This window comes from Sphaerodactylus townsendi, linkage group LG08, assembly GCF_021028975.2.
Source record: "Sphaerodactylus townsendi isolate TG3544 linkage group LG08, MPM_Stown_v2.3, whole genome shotgun sequence".
Lineage (NCBI taxonomy): Eukaryota > Metazoa > Chordata > Lepidosauria > Squamata > Sphaerodactylidae > Sphaerodactylus > Sphaerodactylus townsendi.
In genome coordinates, this window is record NC_059432.1 from 33,685,278 (window position 1) to 33,705,235 (window position 19,958).

Below are 19,958 nucleotides of genomic sequence, written 5' to 3' on the forward strand. Positions count from 1 at the left end.
AGGAGAGTCTCTTATTGATACCACCCAGGTTTTGCGAATTTTGGTCCAGGGAGTCCAAAGCTATGGACTCCCAAAAGGGGTGCCCCCATCCCCCATTGTTTCTACCGGGGAGCCATTAGAAGATTGGGCTACACCTTTGAGGGTCCATAACTTTGGACCCCCTGAACCAAACTTCACCAAACCTGGGATGTATTATCAGGAGGGTCTCTTACTGATAGTCATTCTCCAGGAATCAGGGGTCCAAAGCTGGGTTCCCAAAGGAGTGCCCCATCTCTCCATTGTTTTCAATGGGAGCTAATAGAAGATTGGGGCTACACCTTTTGAGGGTCCATAACTTTGGACCCCCTGAATTCAAACTTCAATTAAACCTGGGTGGCAGTAATTACGAGAGACTCCCTAAAGATACCCCTCGAAAGTTTGGTGCTTCTAGCTTAACAATTTCACCCCGACAGCAGGCACCCCCCTGAATTTTTCCAGATTCTCGTTTTAAATCCAATCTCTTCGGCATGGATTTAAAGGGAGAATCTGAGGTCCCTTGAATAAAAGAAGAAGGCTAGAAGAGTTTGGATTTATATCCCCCCTTTCTCTCCTGTAGGAGACTCAAAGGGGCTTTATTAACTCCTTGCCCCTTCCCCCCTCACAACGTAAAACACCCTGTGAGGTAGGTGGGGCTGAGAGAGCTCCGAAAAGCTGTGACTAGCCCAAGGTCACCCAGCTGGCGCAGAGGGAGTGCACAGGCTAATCTGAATTCCCCAGATAAGTCTTCACAGTTCAAGTGGCAGAGCAGGGAAACCCACCTCCAGATTAGAATGCACCTGCTTTCAACTGACTACGTTATTATTGAAAGTGATGTTGTTTCAGAGTGGGGGATAATCCACCCCAAAACAGCATCACTTCCACTGTTGCCGAATTGTAATCCCGAGATTCTCCCTTTCGGCGTGACGCTGGTAATTTGGGCTCTCTAGTTTCGGAAATGCCATTTTACATGATGCTGTTAGGCAGTAGATCTCACACTGCCATTCATCAGCTTTGCTGGGGGAGGGGGGGTGCAGAAACTCCAGGATTTGCACTTGAAATCATTTTCCCTCTCATGCCTCTGCCCAGTGGGGAGGGGCAGGGCAGGAAAGTGGGCAGGGCAGGGGACTCCCCCACCCCTGACCTCGGAGAGCGGCTTTTCTATGCTGCCAGGTCAGGGGCGGGGCCTGTGGAGGCGCGGGTCATGTGCAAGCAGGGCGGGTGGGCAAGTGGCCCCCCGAACCCTGCATAAAAAACCTATGCCCATGCCCCAGCCAGCCCCTAACCAAACCTATGCCAGAATAAAATGCCAGCCCATCTCTGCCCTAAAGACACCTCTTAATTTTTATTAGGATTAGTTTTGTTGCAACAGCAACTCTACTGGAATTGGATCATGTGATGATAGCCCTATTCAAAGAATACCTGTTGCCAGGCTCAGAATTATCTGATTTAATATCTGCTGTACTTCACAAACATACAACTGCTGCTGTACTTCACAAACATACAACTGCATTCTCAGTAATAACAACAATAATGTTTTATTCGATTCTGTGGTAACCAAGAAGATTTTAAACAGCTGCAGTAGAGATAATAAGATAGATGCGGAAATGTGTCATTCTATAAGTATTCTCCAAAGAGGCTCTGAGAAAGGGTTTGGGAAAGAGAGAAGGAAGAGAACAGAGCTATAGTGGTGTGCCTGTCAGAATGAAAACTTGAGATATCCAGGTTCAGATCTTCACTCCTCATGTGCACCTCACTGCATGACTTTGGGCCAGTCACTTTCTCTCAGCCCATCTAACCTCACAGGTATATTTTAAACACCTAGAATAGGGGGAAAGCTGGTTTTTATGTTAGTGAGCATAACACATGCATAATGTAAAAATCTGGAACACAACATAGAATTAACTGGCCAGGAAAAGGTAATTTGCTTGTAACTTGAATTAATAGAATGAAGAATGCCAAGAGTTCCATCAGTCCTCCAGATAGTCCAGCAGTGTAGGAAGCTCTCCTAATACCAAGTAGTTAGGTTACATGGTTACTCCATAGTGAGAATGAAGACATTCTGCACATGCTCAGGCTCTTCTCTTTACTTGCATGCCTTCATGGCATTGAGAGTATAGTTTATACTTTCTGCCACCACTGCTTTTCTTGGGCCTACCCTGCATGGGCTAAAATCACCTGTGTGGGGCCAGTAAAAACACGGGTTGGGGGGAGAACTTCACACGGCCGCCACTTATGAAATGAGGCAGCATAGTGCTTTCTCCCCCCAACTGGTGGGACAATGGTGTTTCCATGACTCGCAAAACAGCGTTGTGCACTCGCCTATTTTAAATGCTTAATAAAGGTTGTTGTTGTTGTTGTGTTGTGCACCCTATGCCAAGCAAACAGCACTGGGTGGGAGATGACGCTTTTAGGCACCTCTGTTCATCTTTTAAACTTACCTTCCTGTCCCTGCATATCTTTGCAGGGAGGAAGGGACATGCCTCCTGCCCTCCAACCCCCAGATGTTGCCATGGCCATGGGGGTGCGTCCCCTCCTCCTTGCAGATCTACATAGGGAAGGGAAGTTTAAATGTCAAAGAGAGGTGCTTCTGTGCAAAGGTGCCTCTGCTGACCTCGGCTGCTCTGGGGCCACTCTCACGCAAGCATGTTTACGGCCCTGGGGCTCCACCTGTATCATTTATACTGGTGTGCCGCCGGCTTACAGGCCAGTGCAGAATGGCCTTAGGTTGTGAGGGATATTTTATTTCAAGCCCCAGAGAATTTGATCCAGGAAACATTCTAGTTTGTTGTGATTCTTTTGCAATGAATTTTACAAATAAAATTGCTCACAGCTGCCTTGACCTAGATACCATTGTTGGACTGGTTCATTCTCACAGTTTTACTGGAGTCCAGTTTGATTTCAGTTGTATGGATGACTTTCAGTGGGTAATGCCAGATGAAGAGGACAAGATTCTGCAAATTGTATGACCTACAGTCTTGCCTATTGCCCTTCACATCTAATAGCATGATGTTGGGTTGGATTGGTTGACCGGATCCATCAGATAATAAATGCATCTCTTAGAGAGTGTGTAGTTTCATCTGCTTTGAGAGGTGGCTGGTTGTAAGAATCCTCCTGAAGAAGACATCCCTTGACCATTTGGCATAAACAACTACTGCCCACTGGTAATATTGCATTCTTGGACAAGGTACTCAAGCAGATGGTGGCTGCATAGGTGGTCTTGGAGGAGATAAATTACCAACATCCATTTTAACCTGGATTCAGGCTGGCCTTGACAAACAGCCCTAGTCTTCCTGACTGATGATCTTTACCTCTTTATATTGGAATTATTAATTGTAAACTTCATGAAGTAGAGCTCTGAAGGGGTGGCATAGAAATGTTCTAAATCAATAACTTCAGATAAGGGATACCACCATAACCCCTTCTCTTGTGTTCTGAGTGGTGGTGAGGCTTATACCTGAATATTATACTGTTTAGTCTTTTGGACCTCTTCAGTGCTGAGTTTCTTTTTCTTCAATTGTATCAACCGGAGTGTAAGCTAGGGTTGCCAACTGTGGTTTGGGATATTCCTGGGTATTTCAGAGTGGTGTCTGGAGAAGCAGAGTTGGGGAAGGGAAGAGATCTCAGTGGGATATGATGTCATACAGGCCACACTCTGAAGAAGCCATAACTTGCACAAGAACTGTTCTCAATAATATATCACTTACAAAATAAGTGACACAGATAACCCTTGAGCAGGCTTCAGCCCCAGAGTGGTCACACTGGATTGCGTGGTAGCTCCCACCAGCATCTACCAATCAAGGAGAGGAATGCAGCTGATGAGTGATATATGTGAAGGACATCAAGTGATGACAGCAAATGAGATTATGGCTCCCTGACATTAAAGCACCTTGTCATTCACGTCTTCAATCGTAGTCTTGGTCTTGGATATTTTATGATCACGAAACTTCAAACAACTTGTTCGGGCAATTCCCTAAGCATGATAATTGTAAAGATCATTTTCATTTGTTTGTTTTCTTACAGCCTGAAACCATCCAGTCCTGGGGGTATCCCAGTGAACAGTACGAAGTGCAGACTGATGATGGCTATTTTCTGCTATTAGACAGAATTCCTTATGGGTTACATAGTCCTGGGAAGAAAGGTATTGGTTTTATGTAATTGTAGTGTTTCAAATTTGATTGAGGGCATGAGTCATTGTCCTCCAGGTGGAAGGACACCAGAAGGATTCTCATGCACACCTTCTCTAGTGTTACTATCTGCCAATGAAAGGCAAAAGGGAAAAAGGAAAGAATGAAGCTGCAGTACTGGCTGCAACAATGTCAAAAGGGGTATGATGTTTGGCATGTTGCCTCACTTTCACTTCCTTTCTTTTTATGAATCTGTGTCAGAAAACAGCTGTGTGTGTTGAGGAAGGCCTGTTCAGAGTTCATGTTTCTTTCCCCCCCCCCCCCACAATTTGTTTCTATGTTAAATCCATGTTTTTTGCTTGAGGTTTTTTTTTTTATCACAGTGGAGATTAACTTATTCTTAATATTCCGGTCAGTGCTTGTGTACTTTCTTCAATACAAAAAGCATCAAAACCAGTTCAACCAGCCAGTCCAGGTTATGTCACTCTCCCACCATCCACTGCCTCTTGGCATTCCTATAGTTGCCACATATTGATAGGACTGTAAAAAGATAAAGGTAATAGGCTTATTTATAATATTTTCTTCAAGTATCTGGAAAGCAATATAATTACTTGTACTGAATTTTAGAAACGTATTTTCAATGCTACTTATTGCTAGTAAGATTCAGGCTAGTAAGATTTAGACAAAATGAAATGTCATGTATGAAGATGATCTTAGCATTCTGTTTTGGAATTCTTTCTATGTTAGTGAACAATACTCAATAAATGGTCCCACACACTTCTGTCAGACATGAGATTTCAAAATGCAAACAAATAAAGCATGCACTCACAACATATGTAGTGCAAATTACAAGTAAACAGAATGACGTGGAAATTAATAATTCATAGTTGCCAACGCTGGTTCAACAGGACACTCCTGATTTTATATCCAATGCCCTGTACCAGTTTAGTAATTCAAAGAGTGTTGTGCTGTAAGGCTGTTGTGGACAGAGAAAGAAGCAAACATTCTAATTATGGACTCAAACGTCTACTAAGATTGTGGCAACCAATCAAAAGGATAGCTTCCACTTTATTTCAAGAACAGATGTTGGCAACTATGTATCATGGATTGTACGACCCAGATGAGTATAAGGAGCACAAATATAACTACTGAAAGTGAACCTCTGAAACACTGTGATTTAGAGAGAAAAAAATGTAATGATGCCCATAGCAATAATGCAGTGATTAGAAGGAAAGACATTCAACTTTATAACACACCTCCTACGTGGTTTGAGTCTGCATTGTTCAAGAGATATGGCAAAACCTTCTCCAAAGAACTTGAGGATTTCTCTCTACTTCATTTATTTTTGTTCACTATCCAATCTATTTACACAGCCCTTATAATGCTTGGAGTAAAACACCTTTACAATGCTGTAAATTATAGATATGAGGAAAGTTCATGTTTCTAACAGGGGTGCCATTTCCTTATATGAGATGTCCACACCACTGTATTTTCTGTGGATATACAAGATCACATTGAAAGTGCCAACATATCTCCTTTTCACCCAATTGTTGCACTATGCCCTGTATGGCATTAACACAGTGGCCAGTTACCCACTTGTTCCCCAATCTTGCCTTGCTCTGGCATGAAAAGTCATGCCAGAAGTGCTCTCGCTTTCCTGAGGAAAAGAGCAAGAGGAAGTGCATTGGGACAAGAAATCTTGCCTTGATGTGCCTCTTCTCTCGGCACACCATAAACAGGAAGTGAATCAGGACAAGGTTTCTTGCCCTGATGCATTTCCTGTCCCACAGTGCACTTCTCAGTGATTTTGGTGAATGCAAGTTTTTTTCCCCCTCATCTATGACTAGTGATGCTGAGAAGTTTGCCATGAGTGTGTTCACCAGCAGAAGCACCATTTTAAACTGCTGCAGTCATGGATGATCCCAGGTCTCTTCATCTCAGTATGGTTCAAACCAAGGAGTTGCCAAAATGGTTTGCAGATATTATTGCATACTTTGTTTCTTTCTGAAGGCTGGGATGCAGTGAGAAGTTTCCTAGGGCAGGAGATCACAAGACAACTCTCAGCCAAATGGAAGGGGTGGAGTTCAGCTGAAAGCTGATTTCCACTGTAAGAAACTGTTCAAGGCAGGAAATTAGAAGCTAATGCTTCATTAACTCAGAATCAGCTTCTGATCTCTCATTCCAGGAAATTCACACTATGCCCCATCCTTAAAACTATTTCTGGCATAGAATAAATAATTGCATTTAAAGGTGGGTGTTTTTGTGGTGGTGGTTGTTTTCTGTCATTTTCTTCCTCCCAAAAGATCAAGGCAGCTTTGACTAAAGCAGTTTTTTCCTTTGAAAAATCGAACTATGTATTAAAGATATAAGCACAACATTGTAACCAACATTGGGCAGCCTGAGGCAGCTGGGGACAGCCCTGCTGGCGCCCCACCCCACCACCTCCAGAGGGTTTTCTGGCAGCATAGGAAGACAGAAAAAGAAATAAAACACTTGCCACTGGGTGGTGTAAGTATGTTTTCCTTGCCACGAGCGTTCCTGGGGCAAAACCCAGTAGGACTCCACTAATGTCTTCCTCCAGGAATGCCTACAGAACGCCCCCAGCTGTGTCAACCTCTACATTAGGCCAGTGCAGCTGAGGAAGCAGTGGTCAGAAGCAGGTCGGGTGCCATGGAGCTCCATGGCACCTGCCCACCTCGCAGTTTGGCCTCCTGGCCGGCATAAGCTCCACTTACATTGGCTGGGAGGACAAATGCATTGGTGGATGCCAGTGCTGACTCCAGTGGCTATTCAGTCCCATATATCTGGATTGGACTGTAATTTACTCAGCCAAAATTCTAATGAATATAATCACATTACAATTGTTCTATAATAAACTTCAGAGTAGGGGATTTCCTAATCTCTTCTGGGAGGGCATGCCAGAGCTTAAATTACAGACAACCCATGAATTGGCTATAGCAGATCTTACAGATCTGAGTGACGGCATAATGAACAGGAAGTGATAAAAGGAAACAGTCATTGCACTAGTTCATAGAAGGAGGTGCAATCCATTAAATATGAAAGTTGGTTTGCATCCAATGACACCACTGATGGTGGAACTTCTTCATCCTTGATCAAGAGAGGTGATATCTGTGCATTACATATTGGGAAAAGAATTCTAAATAAGCTTATAATAACTGGATCCTTTACATGCTAAATTCCCTCCTTTTGGTTCCTCAAAACCACTTACCTGGTGGCAGCTGCTTCTTTAGAAGAAGCTGTCACAAACCTGAAGAAATAGAATGATTTGAAGCTTACCAGGAGTTCCTGGGACTCCTCACGTTTTGCCTCACATTAAAGGCTAATAATATACTTCACCTAGATTTAGATTCTGGATCTAGGAATTCTGAATTTCAGCGACAGTACTAGTCACAGAGCATGACTGCAGGCCATTTTCATATCCCTGATATGTGAAGTATTAGCTGACTGATTCTCCTCCTCAGATTGTATCACGTGCCCATTCTGTCTCTTCCAGGAGATAATCCAGCTGTTCTATTGGTACCTGGTTTGGTTGCTGATAGTAAATGCTGGATTATAAATCTTCCCAACAATAGCATAGGATTTGCCCTAGCAGATGCTGGCTATGATGTTTGGATGCTAAATTGCAGAGGGACCACCTGGTCTAGAAGACATGAGTACTTGTCAGTTGAACAAGAAGAATTTTGGGATTTCAGGTAAGTTTGTAGCCCTAATGGATAGAAATCTTCTTTCTGGCAGCCATGGCAATCTTGAATTGCTTCAACTTGTGATCAGCATACTTTGTTCCACAATGGTCTTTTGAATGTGCATTGTCAATGCTTTATTTTGTCTTCAAATCTCTTGCATTTCATATCATCTGATGCTTAGTCCCAAATTTTCTGCTACATTTTACAAGTGGTGGATATGAAATTTTACTCTTTTACTGCCTTATGGTTTTGTTCTATTCAGCGGTCTATTCCCGTTAAATACTGGTTTCAGTTTCTAAAACGAATCCCAGAAATGGGAATGTACATAATGTGCTGCAGTTTTCATTTCTTACAGGTAATTTGCATGTTCACTACTCCTTGGCAAGATGGATAGTCTGGCAGTAACTTAGAAATTATGCTTCTGTTATGTTTCCCTTAAGTTTTTATGTTTTTATTTCCTTTAAAAATCCCTCTAAAAAGAATTAAAACTTTTTAAAAGTCATATATAAATTTAAAAAAAATTCATTTCATTTCACTTTATATTTATACCCCGCCCTATCCCCGAAGGGTTCAGGATGGCTAACAGCATAATAAACAGATACATTATACCAATATAACAATGATAAATTACATAGAACTTAATGACAACTATAGTGGCAGATTTAGACATAAATTTCTATAAATGGCTTCCCAATGTTTAAAAACAAGTCAATGCACAATTGCTGCGCATTCAGATACTGATAGAGTTCTAAGGTCTTCTGTTGATTGATTTATCAGAAGCAAATAGTTTAAAAGTATATAGACATTTTGAAAAATCAATAAACATTCTAATACAAAATTGATATGAGTAATAATTTTTTTCCAAATGGCTAGGCACACCCAAAGCATATGTTTAAGGGACACAAACAGTGAGTAACAATGGCAACCATTTTACACTTTCTCCTTCCTTTGGTAAATAGTCACTGTGGTGTCCTGTATATCTTGAAAATACTCTTTGCTAAAAAAAAAACAGCCCAATCCAGGCCTTTCCAGCGGGATGGGATGGCACCCCTGCAACAGCACCCTGCCAACAGGCTTTTCCTTAAAAAATGAAAAAGAAAAAAAAGAACTGTCTGGCTAAAATCCCCCATAGGGTATAATGGACATTTTTTAAATCTGAGGAAGATAATATTTAGGGATAGAGCTGGTAGCCCATCCTTTATCCTAAAGAAGACATCTCTCTGAAGAAGAGTATCTGTAGGTCAGCCATCAGAAAGGCCAAAGCTCACAGTCGTGGATTCTGTACAGGCCAAATATAATGGGTGTAGGATGTGACATAAATTGTGGGGGCGGGGGGATTCACACAAGTCCCGTTCCCAAAACAAGTTTGGTCCATTTTAGTCCCCTTAACCTGGGATTTTTGAAGATCACTAAACCAATGATCCTTTAGCACAATCCCAGGTTGGAGGTGCCTAACAGGGCTCCCCTCTGCTGGTTGAAGACCTCTTCTGCTGGGCTCAAGGGTCTGAGGTGCTCAGACCCATGCCCTTATCCCCTGCAGCCAGCCAAGCTGCAGCAGGGGCGTGGGGTGAGGGTGCTCGTCAGGGTCTCAGGCTGCTGCAGCTTCCAGTGCCTCTGGATCAGCCTGCAGGAAACCCAGCAGATTCTCAACATCTCCAAAGAGAACCCACAGAAAATCCAGAAGGTAAAATGGTGGAGGCTGCACCTCCACCATCCTGTGTGCATGAGTGCTGGGCAAAGGGTGCCTTCCTAGACTCACTGTGATGGTGTGATTAATGCAGATCCTGAGACTTCTGAGGCAGGGAGATGAGGGAATTCAGTTGGGGGCAGGCACAAGGGGACAGCACCCCGAGCAATTTTAAATTACACCCTGAGTGCATTTTGAAATGGTACACCACTGTCCCCAGGCTTCTACCAAACACATTCCCCACCATGATAGGTGAAGTCAGTCATGTGCTAGTAGGCTGTCTTCCAGAAAATTCAGCCCATGTTCCCAGGATAGAAGTTGCTTCTGCCAACACTACCAATGCACCCATGGGTTCACCTTTTTTATCTTCTGTTCTCATTGCATTCCTCATCCTCTGACATGATGTATCAAAGAAAACACTATCTGTATCCCCATTCCCTTCAGCTCCCTCTGAAGAACTTGCTCTAATTCTTACAATGGTGTTCATGACCATGTCATTTGTTCCCAGGTGACCATCACAAATACCAAATGATCTATAGGTTTGATCTATAGGTTTGATGTTATAAGCAACATATCTCTCAGTCTAGGGGGTAGGCCTGGACACGCGGCATTCCATACACCTCAGGAAAGTCATTGATGACTAACGCTTTCCTTTTCCTTCCAATATCACGTCTTTGTATTTTCAAACCTTCCTCTTCCTGTATTTCCTGTCCTTGTGGCACTTCCTCTGCCAGTGTTTCCATCTCTGGCCCCTTCCACACATGTAGAATAATCCACTTTCAATCCATTTTCAATGCACTTTCAAGCTGGATTTTACTGTGCGGAATAGCAAAATTCCCTTGTAAACAACTGTGAAAGTGGATTAAAAGTGCATTATTCTGCATGTGTGGAAGGGGCCCCTGTCACCACCAAAAGAGCCTGAAATTAATCCCTGAGTTCCAATGGCATTGAGTGTCATCTCGCTCAGTGCCTTTGAGTTCATGCTGTAGAGCTTGAAGGAGGCTCATTAGGGCAGTCAACCACTCTGTTGTCCCTTTGACTGATCTCCCCATCCCTATTCAGGGCCTCATGGCTTCTGTTGAGGAAATTGTTCCCTAACTTGGTATCATGAAAGATAGTAATAATTTCCACAATCTCCAAACCTTCACTTCTAAGAGACCTGTCAGCTTCTACTTTTGATAGGTGAAGCTTATCTTACCCTCAGGGAGGAAAACAAACATCATACACTCCCTGCAGGTGACTGGAAATGGGCTTTAAGCAGTTAATTCCTTCACCATAGAATTCTGTATTGATGTAACCTGGAACTTTCAGGCCTGACATTACATACACCAAAGCCAAAAGCAGTAACATATACAAAAATGTAAAAACGTATTTGCTTATTGGTCCCCAGGCTAAGAGCCACAGGTCTTGTGTCTCTGATTAGTTGGAGTCTTACCGTTCAAAGGCTCCCAACCCCTGCCTCTCAACAGTCTCAGAAACAGATGAGGTAAGGCCAGAAATCAACCCCACTGCAAGCAGACCCTCCTCAATCAGCTACAATTAGCCACACATCAGATGAAAGAAACTAACAGAACCAAACAAAAATCATTCTCTTACAGGCAACAAGCACCCACTCACTCTCAAGCACTGTCCTTTCACACACTAACCTCAGATAATATTCACAGCAGTTTAGGAGAAACCTCACCTTGCTTGCAGCTCTGCCCCTGTTCCTTCTCCCAGCCAGGGAAGTAGGTATAGATTTTTTAATGGGGGGGTTCGGGGGTGGGGCCATGCCCCACTCGCCCCTGGGGGTGTGGCCTCCCCTCCCCAAGCCCTATCTTCAGTGCTTATAAAAGCAGCTCTCCAAGGCTGGGACGGCAGACTCCCTTGCCCTGCCCTCCTCCCCCACCAGCCCTTTCTGCCCTCCCCTCTAGACAGTGGTATAGCTAGGAAAAATGGAGTCTGGTGCAAAATCTGAGTTTTGCCCCCCCCCCTGGATGGCCACTGTGATGCTGGAATCCACCCCAAGCAGCATCACTTTCAATGGTGTTTAAACTAGAGAGCCCAAATTCTCTTTTTAAATCCACCTTAAAGGGAGAATATAGGGTCCCCAGTTAAAACAACATTGAAAGTGATGACATTTTGGGGTGGTTTCTCCCCCACCCTGAAACAGCATCACTTTCAATGTTTAAACTGGGGACCTCAGATTCTCCAAATCCATGTTGAAGGGGGGGGGGTGGATTTAAATGGAGAATCTGGGGAAACTTGGGGGGTGCCTGCTGTCAGGGGTGAAATTGTTAAGATAGCAGCACCAAACTTTCATGGTATCTTTAGGAGACTCTCCTAATTATACCACCCAAGTTTGGTGAAGTTTGGTTCAGGAGGTCCAAAGTTATCGACCCTCAAATGTGTACTTCCATCTTCTATACCTTCCTTTGGAAACAATGGGGGATGGGGCACCCACTTGTGAGTCAATAACCTTGGACTCCCTGGACCAAACTTCACAAAACCTGGATGGTATCAGTAAGAGACTCTCCTGATGATACCACCCAGCTTTGGTGAAGTTTGGTTCAGGGGATGCAAAGTTATGGACCCTCAAATGTGTAGCCCCCATCTTCTATTAGCTCCCATTGGAAACAATGGGGGATGGGGCACCCATTTTGGGAGTCCATAACTCTGGATCCCTTGAACCAAACCTCACCAAACTTGGGTAGTATCATCAGGGGAGTCTCCCAAAACATTCCTGAAACTTTGGTGCTTCTAGCCTAAAAATAATACCACCTGCAGGCCAAAAACAAAAACACTTAAAATATCAAAACAATCACAAACGGGGCAGAGCTTCAGACATGTAATGGGGGGGGGGTTGAACCCAAGAAACCTCCCCCCTTACCTATGTCCTTGCTCCCAGCCAAGCTGATTCAGATAATATTTACCTCCATGCCATTAAAAGCATCAATGACAGATTCCCATACATAAATAACTGACTGGAACATTTGTAATAAATCTTTAGACTAAAAGAAATTTGGGATTTTCTCTGTAATAAGTGATCTTTGTTTTCTGTCAACTTGCAAATCAGGTAGCTCTTTTTAAAGACAGGAGCTCAGTGATATCTCACCATTAGAAAATTGTCATGATTTATTTTTTAAAAAACCCAAACCTTAAATTTTTGCTCATTCTGTTATGATTCCTTGTTTTAGAGTTTAAAAAAATGGAATAATGTTGCTGATATGAGTTCTGAAGTACTACATAAACATTTTTTAAAAATATAATATATGCTTATTTAATCTTTTCAATCATTACAATAAATTCATTAAATTCAATCTTTTCAATCGTTAAAGTAAACTCATTAAATTCTATACAATCAAACCAGTATATCTTAATAAACAGTATGTAGAGTTAGTACATACATGAATTATATATATGAATATATAAATTATAAATGCATTAGCGTGAACAGAACTGAAACAAAGGAAATCAAAAGATGGAGTTATCTTGCCATTAAAATAGTACACCAAGTCCTATACATTAAATCCAATATTCCATAAAACATTTTGATCTAGAATGTATCCTTCTGAATTATATGGGAAAAGAATGACATCAAAGATTTAGTATAGACTTCAAAGAATTAGTAAATAAGAAAATAAGAAAATTAGAAAAGAAAACAGGGGGCCAGTTTTTCTTATCCACCCAGGGTTGCCAACTCTGGTCTGGAAAATTCCTGCATATCTGAGGGTGGAACCTCAAAAGGCAAGGATTGGGACAGGGAAGGACTGAAGCAGGGACAATGCCATAAAGTCTGTCCTCTAAAGGAACAATTTTGATCTATGTAGTCTGGAGATCAGCTGCCATTCCAAGCACCAATTGGATGTTGGCAATTCTAACCCCACAGTGTCACCAGTTTCTCCCCTTCATCATGTTCTCTACTCCATCCCTGTTCTTATCACCACTTTCTCCAGCCCCATTGAGAAGTCCTTGGAATGCATTTGAACTTTTGCATTTTTCTTTTTAAATTTGACTTTTAATTTTAAAATACTCCTGCAATGTTACTGAAAATATTTTTTTAATTACAAGTTGTTTTAATTATGATTTGTGTATACATATGTTACAGTTTTCATGAAATGGGAATTTATGATATTCCAGCAGTGATTCAATTTATCATAAAGAAAACTAAACAAGAGTCATTATATTATATTGGACATTCCCAGGGTGCCACTTTGGGTAAGTTGAAAAGAATACAATCACTCTCATCCTGGATTGACAGCAATAGGATATTGGGCTTAGAACAAATTGGTTTCAAAAAAGGGCATACTACAATAGATCACTGTATGGTTTTAAATATGGTCATCTCTAAATACACCGAGAGGTAAAGTTAACCTCTATACTGCCTTTATCGATCTAAAAGGGGCTTTTGATTCAGTCGTAAGAGAGCTCCTCTGGCAAAAACTGGAGGCACTGGAAATCAATCCCAAACTTTTAGCGCTTATAAAAGCCCTGCATACCAACAACACTTGTCAAGTGAAATGCCCGCCTCTTGGCCTATTGACCCCTAAAATTAGAGTAACCAAAGGAGTCAAACAAGGTTGCGTTATGGCCCCCTTCCTGTTCAATCTGTTTTTAAATGACCTTGCCCCTACTTTGAGAACAATTGACTCACACTGGCCCTTGTTAGGGAACATGCCACTGCCAATTCTGCTTTATGCTGATGATGCGCTCTTACTATCTCGCTCCAAGGTTGGCCTATCTCGCCTCCTACATAAATGCAGTGAATATTGCAATAACAACCTGCTGTCAATTAACCCTCTCAAATCTAAGATCATGGTCTTTTCAAGTACCTTCAAGATTTCTAACTGGCACTTAGATAATGACTCTATTGAACAGGTTAAGTTCTTCAAATATTTGGGAATCAATTTCCATCACAAATCTAGTTGGGTCAAACATAGGGAAACTGTTGTCAAAAGAATACAATGAAAGTGGTTTCACCTTTTATCCTTGACATTCTAAGTTCTGCAATTTGTAAAACTACTAACAAGAAAATAAAACTTTTGCTCAAAAAGGGATGCCAAGTCTAGGACAGGTTAAACATGAACAACCTCCAGGTAGGTTCTGGGAAACTTTGGCCGTTTCCGCACGGCGTCGTTGGGGGTTGGGTCAGCACATCCCACGTCGACCCAACCCCCCTGGGACTGTTCGCACGAGACTCTCTGCATCAGTTCGCACGTTCGCACGTGGAGCGCCATCGCCCGGCCGACCAGGCGTGTCTCTGGCCGTCCTGCGCATCGCCGAGGCCTGGAGACACGCCCCCCGGCCCTGCGCGACTGCTCCAGAATCGCAGGGCAGCGGGGCGTGTCCCCAGGCCTCACCGACACGCCGGACGGCCGGAGACAAAGTAAGTGAAGGGTGGGAGGGGGGCACCTTGGAGCCGCTGCCGTTCTCATGGCAGTGGCTCCAAGCCACCGTTTTCTGGAAAGCTCACTCCCCGAGCGAGGTCGGGAAACTGGCTTCGCACCGGTCAGGTGGCGCGGCTGCAAAGCAGCTGCGCCCCCTGTGCGAATGGCTGTCCCCTGGGGACAGCGTTTTTGCCGCTCTCTAGATGACAAAGATCAGTTTCCCTGGATAAAATGACTGCTTTGGAGGATGGACACCATGGCCTTATACTTTCCATGGCTCCTTCCCAAACTCTCCCTTTCCCAGGCTTCATTCATCTTCCCAAAATACTGTGTAAGAATTGCAATTTGAAAGGGCCAATGTAGAATTAATCTAAAAGGGAATTTTCCAAGGATTAGTACTTCATGAAGGCTAAGATAGGAAGTGATCAAGATAGAGATTCAGGAACAAAAATTTATAGTTAGTTTGTATGTAATCTTACAGCAAACTTTTACAAGTACTTTGGTAGGTAAGTACAGTCTTGGTAGGTAAGTACAGTACAAGTACTTTGGTAGGTAAGTACAGTCTCTGGAACCAGCAGAGAAGAGGAGCAGTGGAGAACAGCAGTGGGCCAGAAAGGGCTGAGAAGTGGGCCAGAAAGGGCTGAGGAGCTCTGATTTTTTCTTTACAGAGGGCTTTTCTCAAAGCCACATCTTTTAAACAGTGTATTTTAAACAGGGGGTTTCTCTTTTTTTCTCCTTGTCCTAGGGCTGCTGATTGGGAGAGGCTGCTGAAGGGGTGGGGCTTCTCACATTTGTAAATCTTTTCAGTTAGTGCTGAAGGGGTGGGGCTTCTCACATTTTTAAATCTTTTCAGTTAGTCTCTGGAACCAGCGGCGCGCGCCTAACGGCGCGCGCAGGTGTTTTACTAAATAAGAACATATTTTAAGGGATAGTAGAAGGTATAGAAACCTTAACAGGGAGGCACTAATTAAAATCAATATTTGAATATCTAAACAAAATTAGATATGAAGGCAGGAAGCCAGCAGGGGGATGGGGGCTTTCCAGTGTTTTGCACTGAGTGTCACATGTATGACTATCTGCCACTAGGGCAGAAGTCATGGGTGTGCCCTCGCTGCAATGAGCTCCTGGCACTCAAGGAACGTGTGCGTTCTCTTGAAGCCAAGGTGGCAGACCTGGCGAAGCTGAGAGAGGCAGAGAGGGCAACAAACGAGGCTTTCAGGGACCTAGCAGCCGGGTCCCACTCCCAAGGTGACATCTCTTCAGATGTCATGGAGAATGAGAGTCTGGGTGACGGAGGGTGCCAGTCTGAGGTGGTGGAAGATGCTCCCTTAGATGGGACCCCTTCCTTAGCTGGTGGTCAGATATCCTCTCGCACTGAGGATACCCCTCGGGGAGGTGGGGGGCTCCTTGTAGTGGGTGATTCGATCATTAGGAATATAGAGAGTTGGGTTTGTGAGAGGCGTGATGACCGCATGGTGACTTGCCTGCCTGGTGCGAAGGTTGCAGATGTCACGCTTCGTCTAGATAGGCTGTTAGACAGTGCTGGGGTGGAGTCAGCAGTTGTGGTCCACATTGGTACCAATGACATTGGGAAATGTAGCCGGGAGGTTCTGGAAGCTAAATTTAGGCTGCTAGGAAAAAGGTTAAAATCCAGGACCCCCAAGGTGGCATTCTCCGAAATGCTACCTGTTCCACGCGCAGGGCGAGCTAGGCAAGCGGAGATACAGGGTCTCAATGCATGGATGAGAAGGTGGTGTAAGGCAGAGGGTTTCAGCTTTGTCAGGAACTGGGGAACCTTTTGGGATAAGGCAGGCCTGTACAAAAGGGATGGGCTTCATCTTAACCAAAGAGGAACCAGGCTGCTGGCTCTCAACGTTAAAAAGGTGGCAGAACAGCTTTTAAACTGATCCTTGGGGGAAAGCTGACAGGAGCTGAGGTGACTTCGGTTCGGAATACAGAGTCCATGGGGATGCAGACAGAGAGGGAGGTTTTTCTAAATCAACCACATACAAGCGAGGAGCATAGCAATGTGATAAGTGATAGTGTCTACAAAAGGCTAGAGGGCAAATCACATAAATCCCAGGTTAAGGACAAAGACAGAGTATAAAAGTGTCTCTATGCTAATAGTAGAAGCATTCGACCTAAAATGGGGGAGCTGGAGTACAGAGTTTTGAAGGAGGACATTCATATAGTGGGCATCACAGAGACATGGTGGAATGAGGAGAACCAGTGGGATGCTGTTATCCCAGGTTACAGACTCTACAGGAAGGATAGGACAGGGCTTATTGGGGGTGGGGTGGCCCTCTACATCAAAGAGAGCATAGTGTCACATAAAATAGACAATGCAGGGGGAGCTGATTCCACTACAGAAGCACTGTGGATATCAATACCAGGGATGAAGCATAGTTTAACAGTAGGAATATATTATCGTCCCCCTGACCAAAGTGCACAAGAGGATTCTGAGATGGAAAAAGAAATTAGAGAGGCCAACAAAAGCAAAAATGTCGTGGTAATGGGCGATTTTAACTATCCCCACATAAACTGGAAAAATGCATGTTCAGGTCATAGTAAGGAGAGAACATTCCTGGATATGCTAAATGACTGTGGCTTAGAGCAGATGGTTGTAGAACCAACCAGGGGAGAGGTGATCCTAGATCTAATTCTATGTGGGACCCAGGACCTGCTGCGGGAAGTCAGTGTTGTTGAGCCGATAGGGAACAGCGACCACAATGCTGTCAGATTCAGTATCTCTGCATGCGAACAAGTGACAACTACTAATGTAGTTACATTCGCCTTCAGAAAGGGAAATTTCTCAAAGATGAGGGGGATAGTGCGCAGGAAGCTGAAAGGGAAAATCAAGAGAGTCAAAAATGTCCAAGGTGCTTGGAGGTTATTTAAAAACACAGTCTTAAAAGCTCAGCTGGAATGTGTTCCGCAGGTTAGGAAAGGCAGCGCCCAGTCCAAAAGAAAGCCACCATGGTTAACAAGGGAGGTTGAGGAAATTATTAGGGAAAAAAAAGATGTCTTTTAGAAAATGGAAGTCCAACTTAACTGATGAAGAATACCAGAGAGAACACAAATGGTGGCAAAAGAGAAGCAAGTTAGCTGTAAGGGAGGCAAAAAAGGATTATGAGGAACGCATGGCTGCGAACATCAAGACTAGCTACAAACAGTTCTTCAAGTACATCAAAAGCAGGAAGCCAGCTAGGGAAGCGGTAGGCCCGTTAGATGATGAAGGAACAAAAGGTGTGCTAAAAGATGACGGGGAGATTGCAGAGAAGCTGAATGAATTCTTTGCATCTGTCTTCACCCAAGAGGAGGTGAGGAAAATTCCTGCACCTGAACCAAGCTTCTTAGGAGGTGAATCCGAGGAACTAGTGAAGATAGTGGTAGACAAGGAAGAAGTTTTGGCAGCCATTGATAAACTAAATGCTACCAAATCCCCTGGCCCAGATTGCATTCATCCAAGAGTTCTTAAAGAGCTCAAGCATGAAATTGCTGATGTTCTCACATTAATATGCAACTTATCCCTGAAATCAGGCTCCATCCCTGAAGACTGGAAGATGGCCAATGTCAAACCAATCTTTAAGAAAGGGTCTAGGGGGGACCCGGGAAATTACAGGCCAGTCAGTTTGACATCTGTTCCTGGTAAATTAGTAGAATCTATCATTAAAGATAAAATTATTAAACATGTAGAAAAGCAAGACCTGCTGAGGAAGAGTCAGCATGGCTTTTGTAGAGGCAAGTCCTGTCTTACAAACTTACTAGAGTTCTTTGAGGGTGTAAACAGACATGTGGATAAGGGGGAACCAGTGGACATTGTCTACTTGGATTTCCAAAAGGCTTTTGACAAAGTTCCTCACCAGAGACTGTTGAGAAAACTGAGCAATGAAGGAATAAGAGGGGAAGTCCTCCTATGGATTAAAAACTGGTTGAGGAACAGGAAACAAAGGGTGGGTATAAATGGGAAGTTCTCACAATGGAGAGATGTAAGGAGTGGTGTCCCCCAAGGATCCGTTTTGGGACCAGTGCTCTTTAACTTATTCATAAATGACCTGGAAGTAGGGGTGGGTAGTGTGGTGGCTAAGTTTGCAGATGATACCAAATTATGTAGGGTGGTAAGAACCACAAAGGATTGCGAAGAGCTCCAAGTGGACCTTGATAAATTAGGTGAGTGGGCTAAGAAATGGCAAATGCAGTTCAATGTAGCTAAATGTAAAGTGATGCACATAGGGGCAAAAAATCCAAACTTCACATACACGCTACAGGGGTCAGTGCTATCAGTCACAGACCAGGAAAGGGATTTGGGTGTCTTAGTTGATAGTTCCATGGGAATGTCAACTCAATGCATGGCAGCTGTGAAAAAGGCAAACTCTATGCTAGGGATCATTAGGAAAGGAGTTGATAATAAAACTGCAAGGATTGTCATGCCCTTATATAAAGCAGTGGTGCGACCGCACTTGGAGTACTGTGTTCAGTTCTGGTCACCACATCTCAAAAAGGATATCGAAGAGATAGAAAAAGTGCAGAGAAGGGCAACGAGGATGATTGAAGGATTGGAGCACCTTCCTTATGAGGAGAGGCTGCAGCGTTTGGGACTCTTTAGTTTGGAGAGGAGACGTCTGAGGGGGGATATAATTGAAGTCTATAAAATTATGCATGGGGTAGAAAATGTTGACAGAGAGAAATTTTTCTCTCTTTCTCATAATACTAGAACCAGGGGGCATTCATTGAAAATGCTGGGGGGAAGAATTAGGACTAATAAAAGGAAACACTTCTTCACGCAACGTGTGATTGGTGTTTGGAATATGCTGCCACAGGAGGTGGTGATGGCCACTAACCTGGATAGCTTTAAAAAGGGCTTGGACAGATTTATGGAGGAGAAGTCAATTTATGGCTACCAATCTTGATCCTCCTTGATCTCAGATTGCAAATGCCTTAGCAGACCAGGTGCTCAGGAGCAGCAGCAGCAGCAGAAGGCTATTGCTTTCACATCCTGCATGTGAGCTCCCAAAGGCACCTGGTGGGCCCCCCCCCCCCCCCCCCCCCCCCCCCCCCC

The 19,958-nt window shown here is 43.6% G+C and overlaps 1 protein-coding gene across 1 annotated transcript in view; it reads left to right on the top strand.

Moving 5' to 3' along the window:
* Nucleotides 1-19,958, top strand: part of LOC125438434 (basic proline-rich protein-like) — a gene marked incomplete at its 3' end in the record, with an annotated part of 32,682 nt that overhangs the window by 2,765 nt on the left and 9,959 nt on the right. Inside the window, exons 2-6 of the mRNA XM_048506877.1 lie at nucleotides 4,039-4,156; nucleotides 5,933-5,952; nucleotides 6,724-6,807; nucleotides 9,387-9,530; nucleotides 10,957-11,019. Of these exons, the coding sequence (XP_048362834.1) occupies nucleotides 4,039-4,156; nucleotides 5,933-5,952; nucleotides 6,724-6,807; nucleotides 9,387-9,530; nucleotides 10,957-11,019 (429 nt within the window). The remainder of the gene's footprint in view (nucleotides 1-4,038; nucleotides 4,157-5,932; nucleotides 5,953-6,723; nucleotides 6,808-9,386; nucleotides 9,531-10,956; nucleotides 11,020-19,958) is intronic.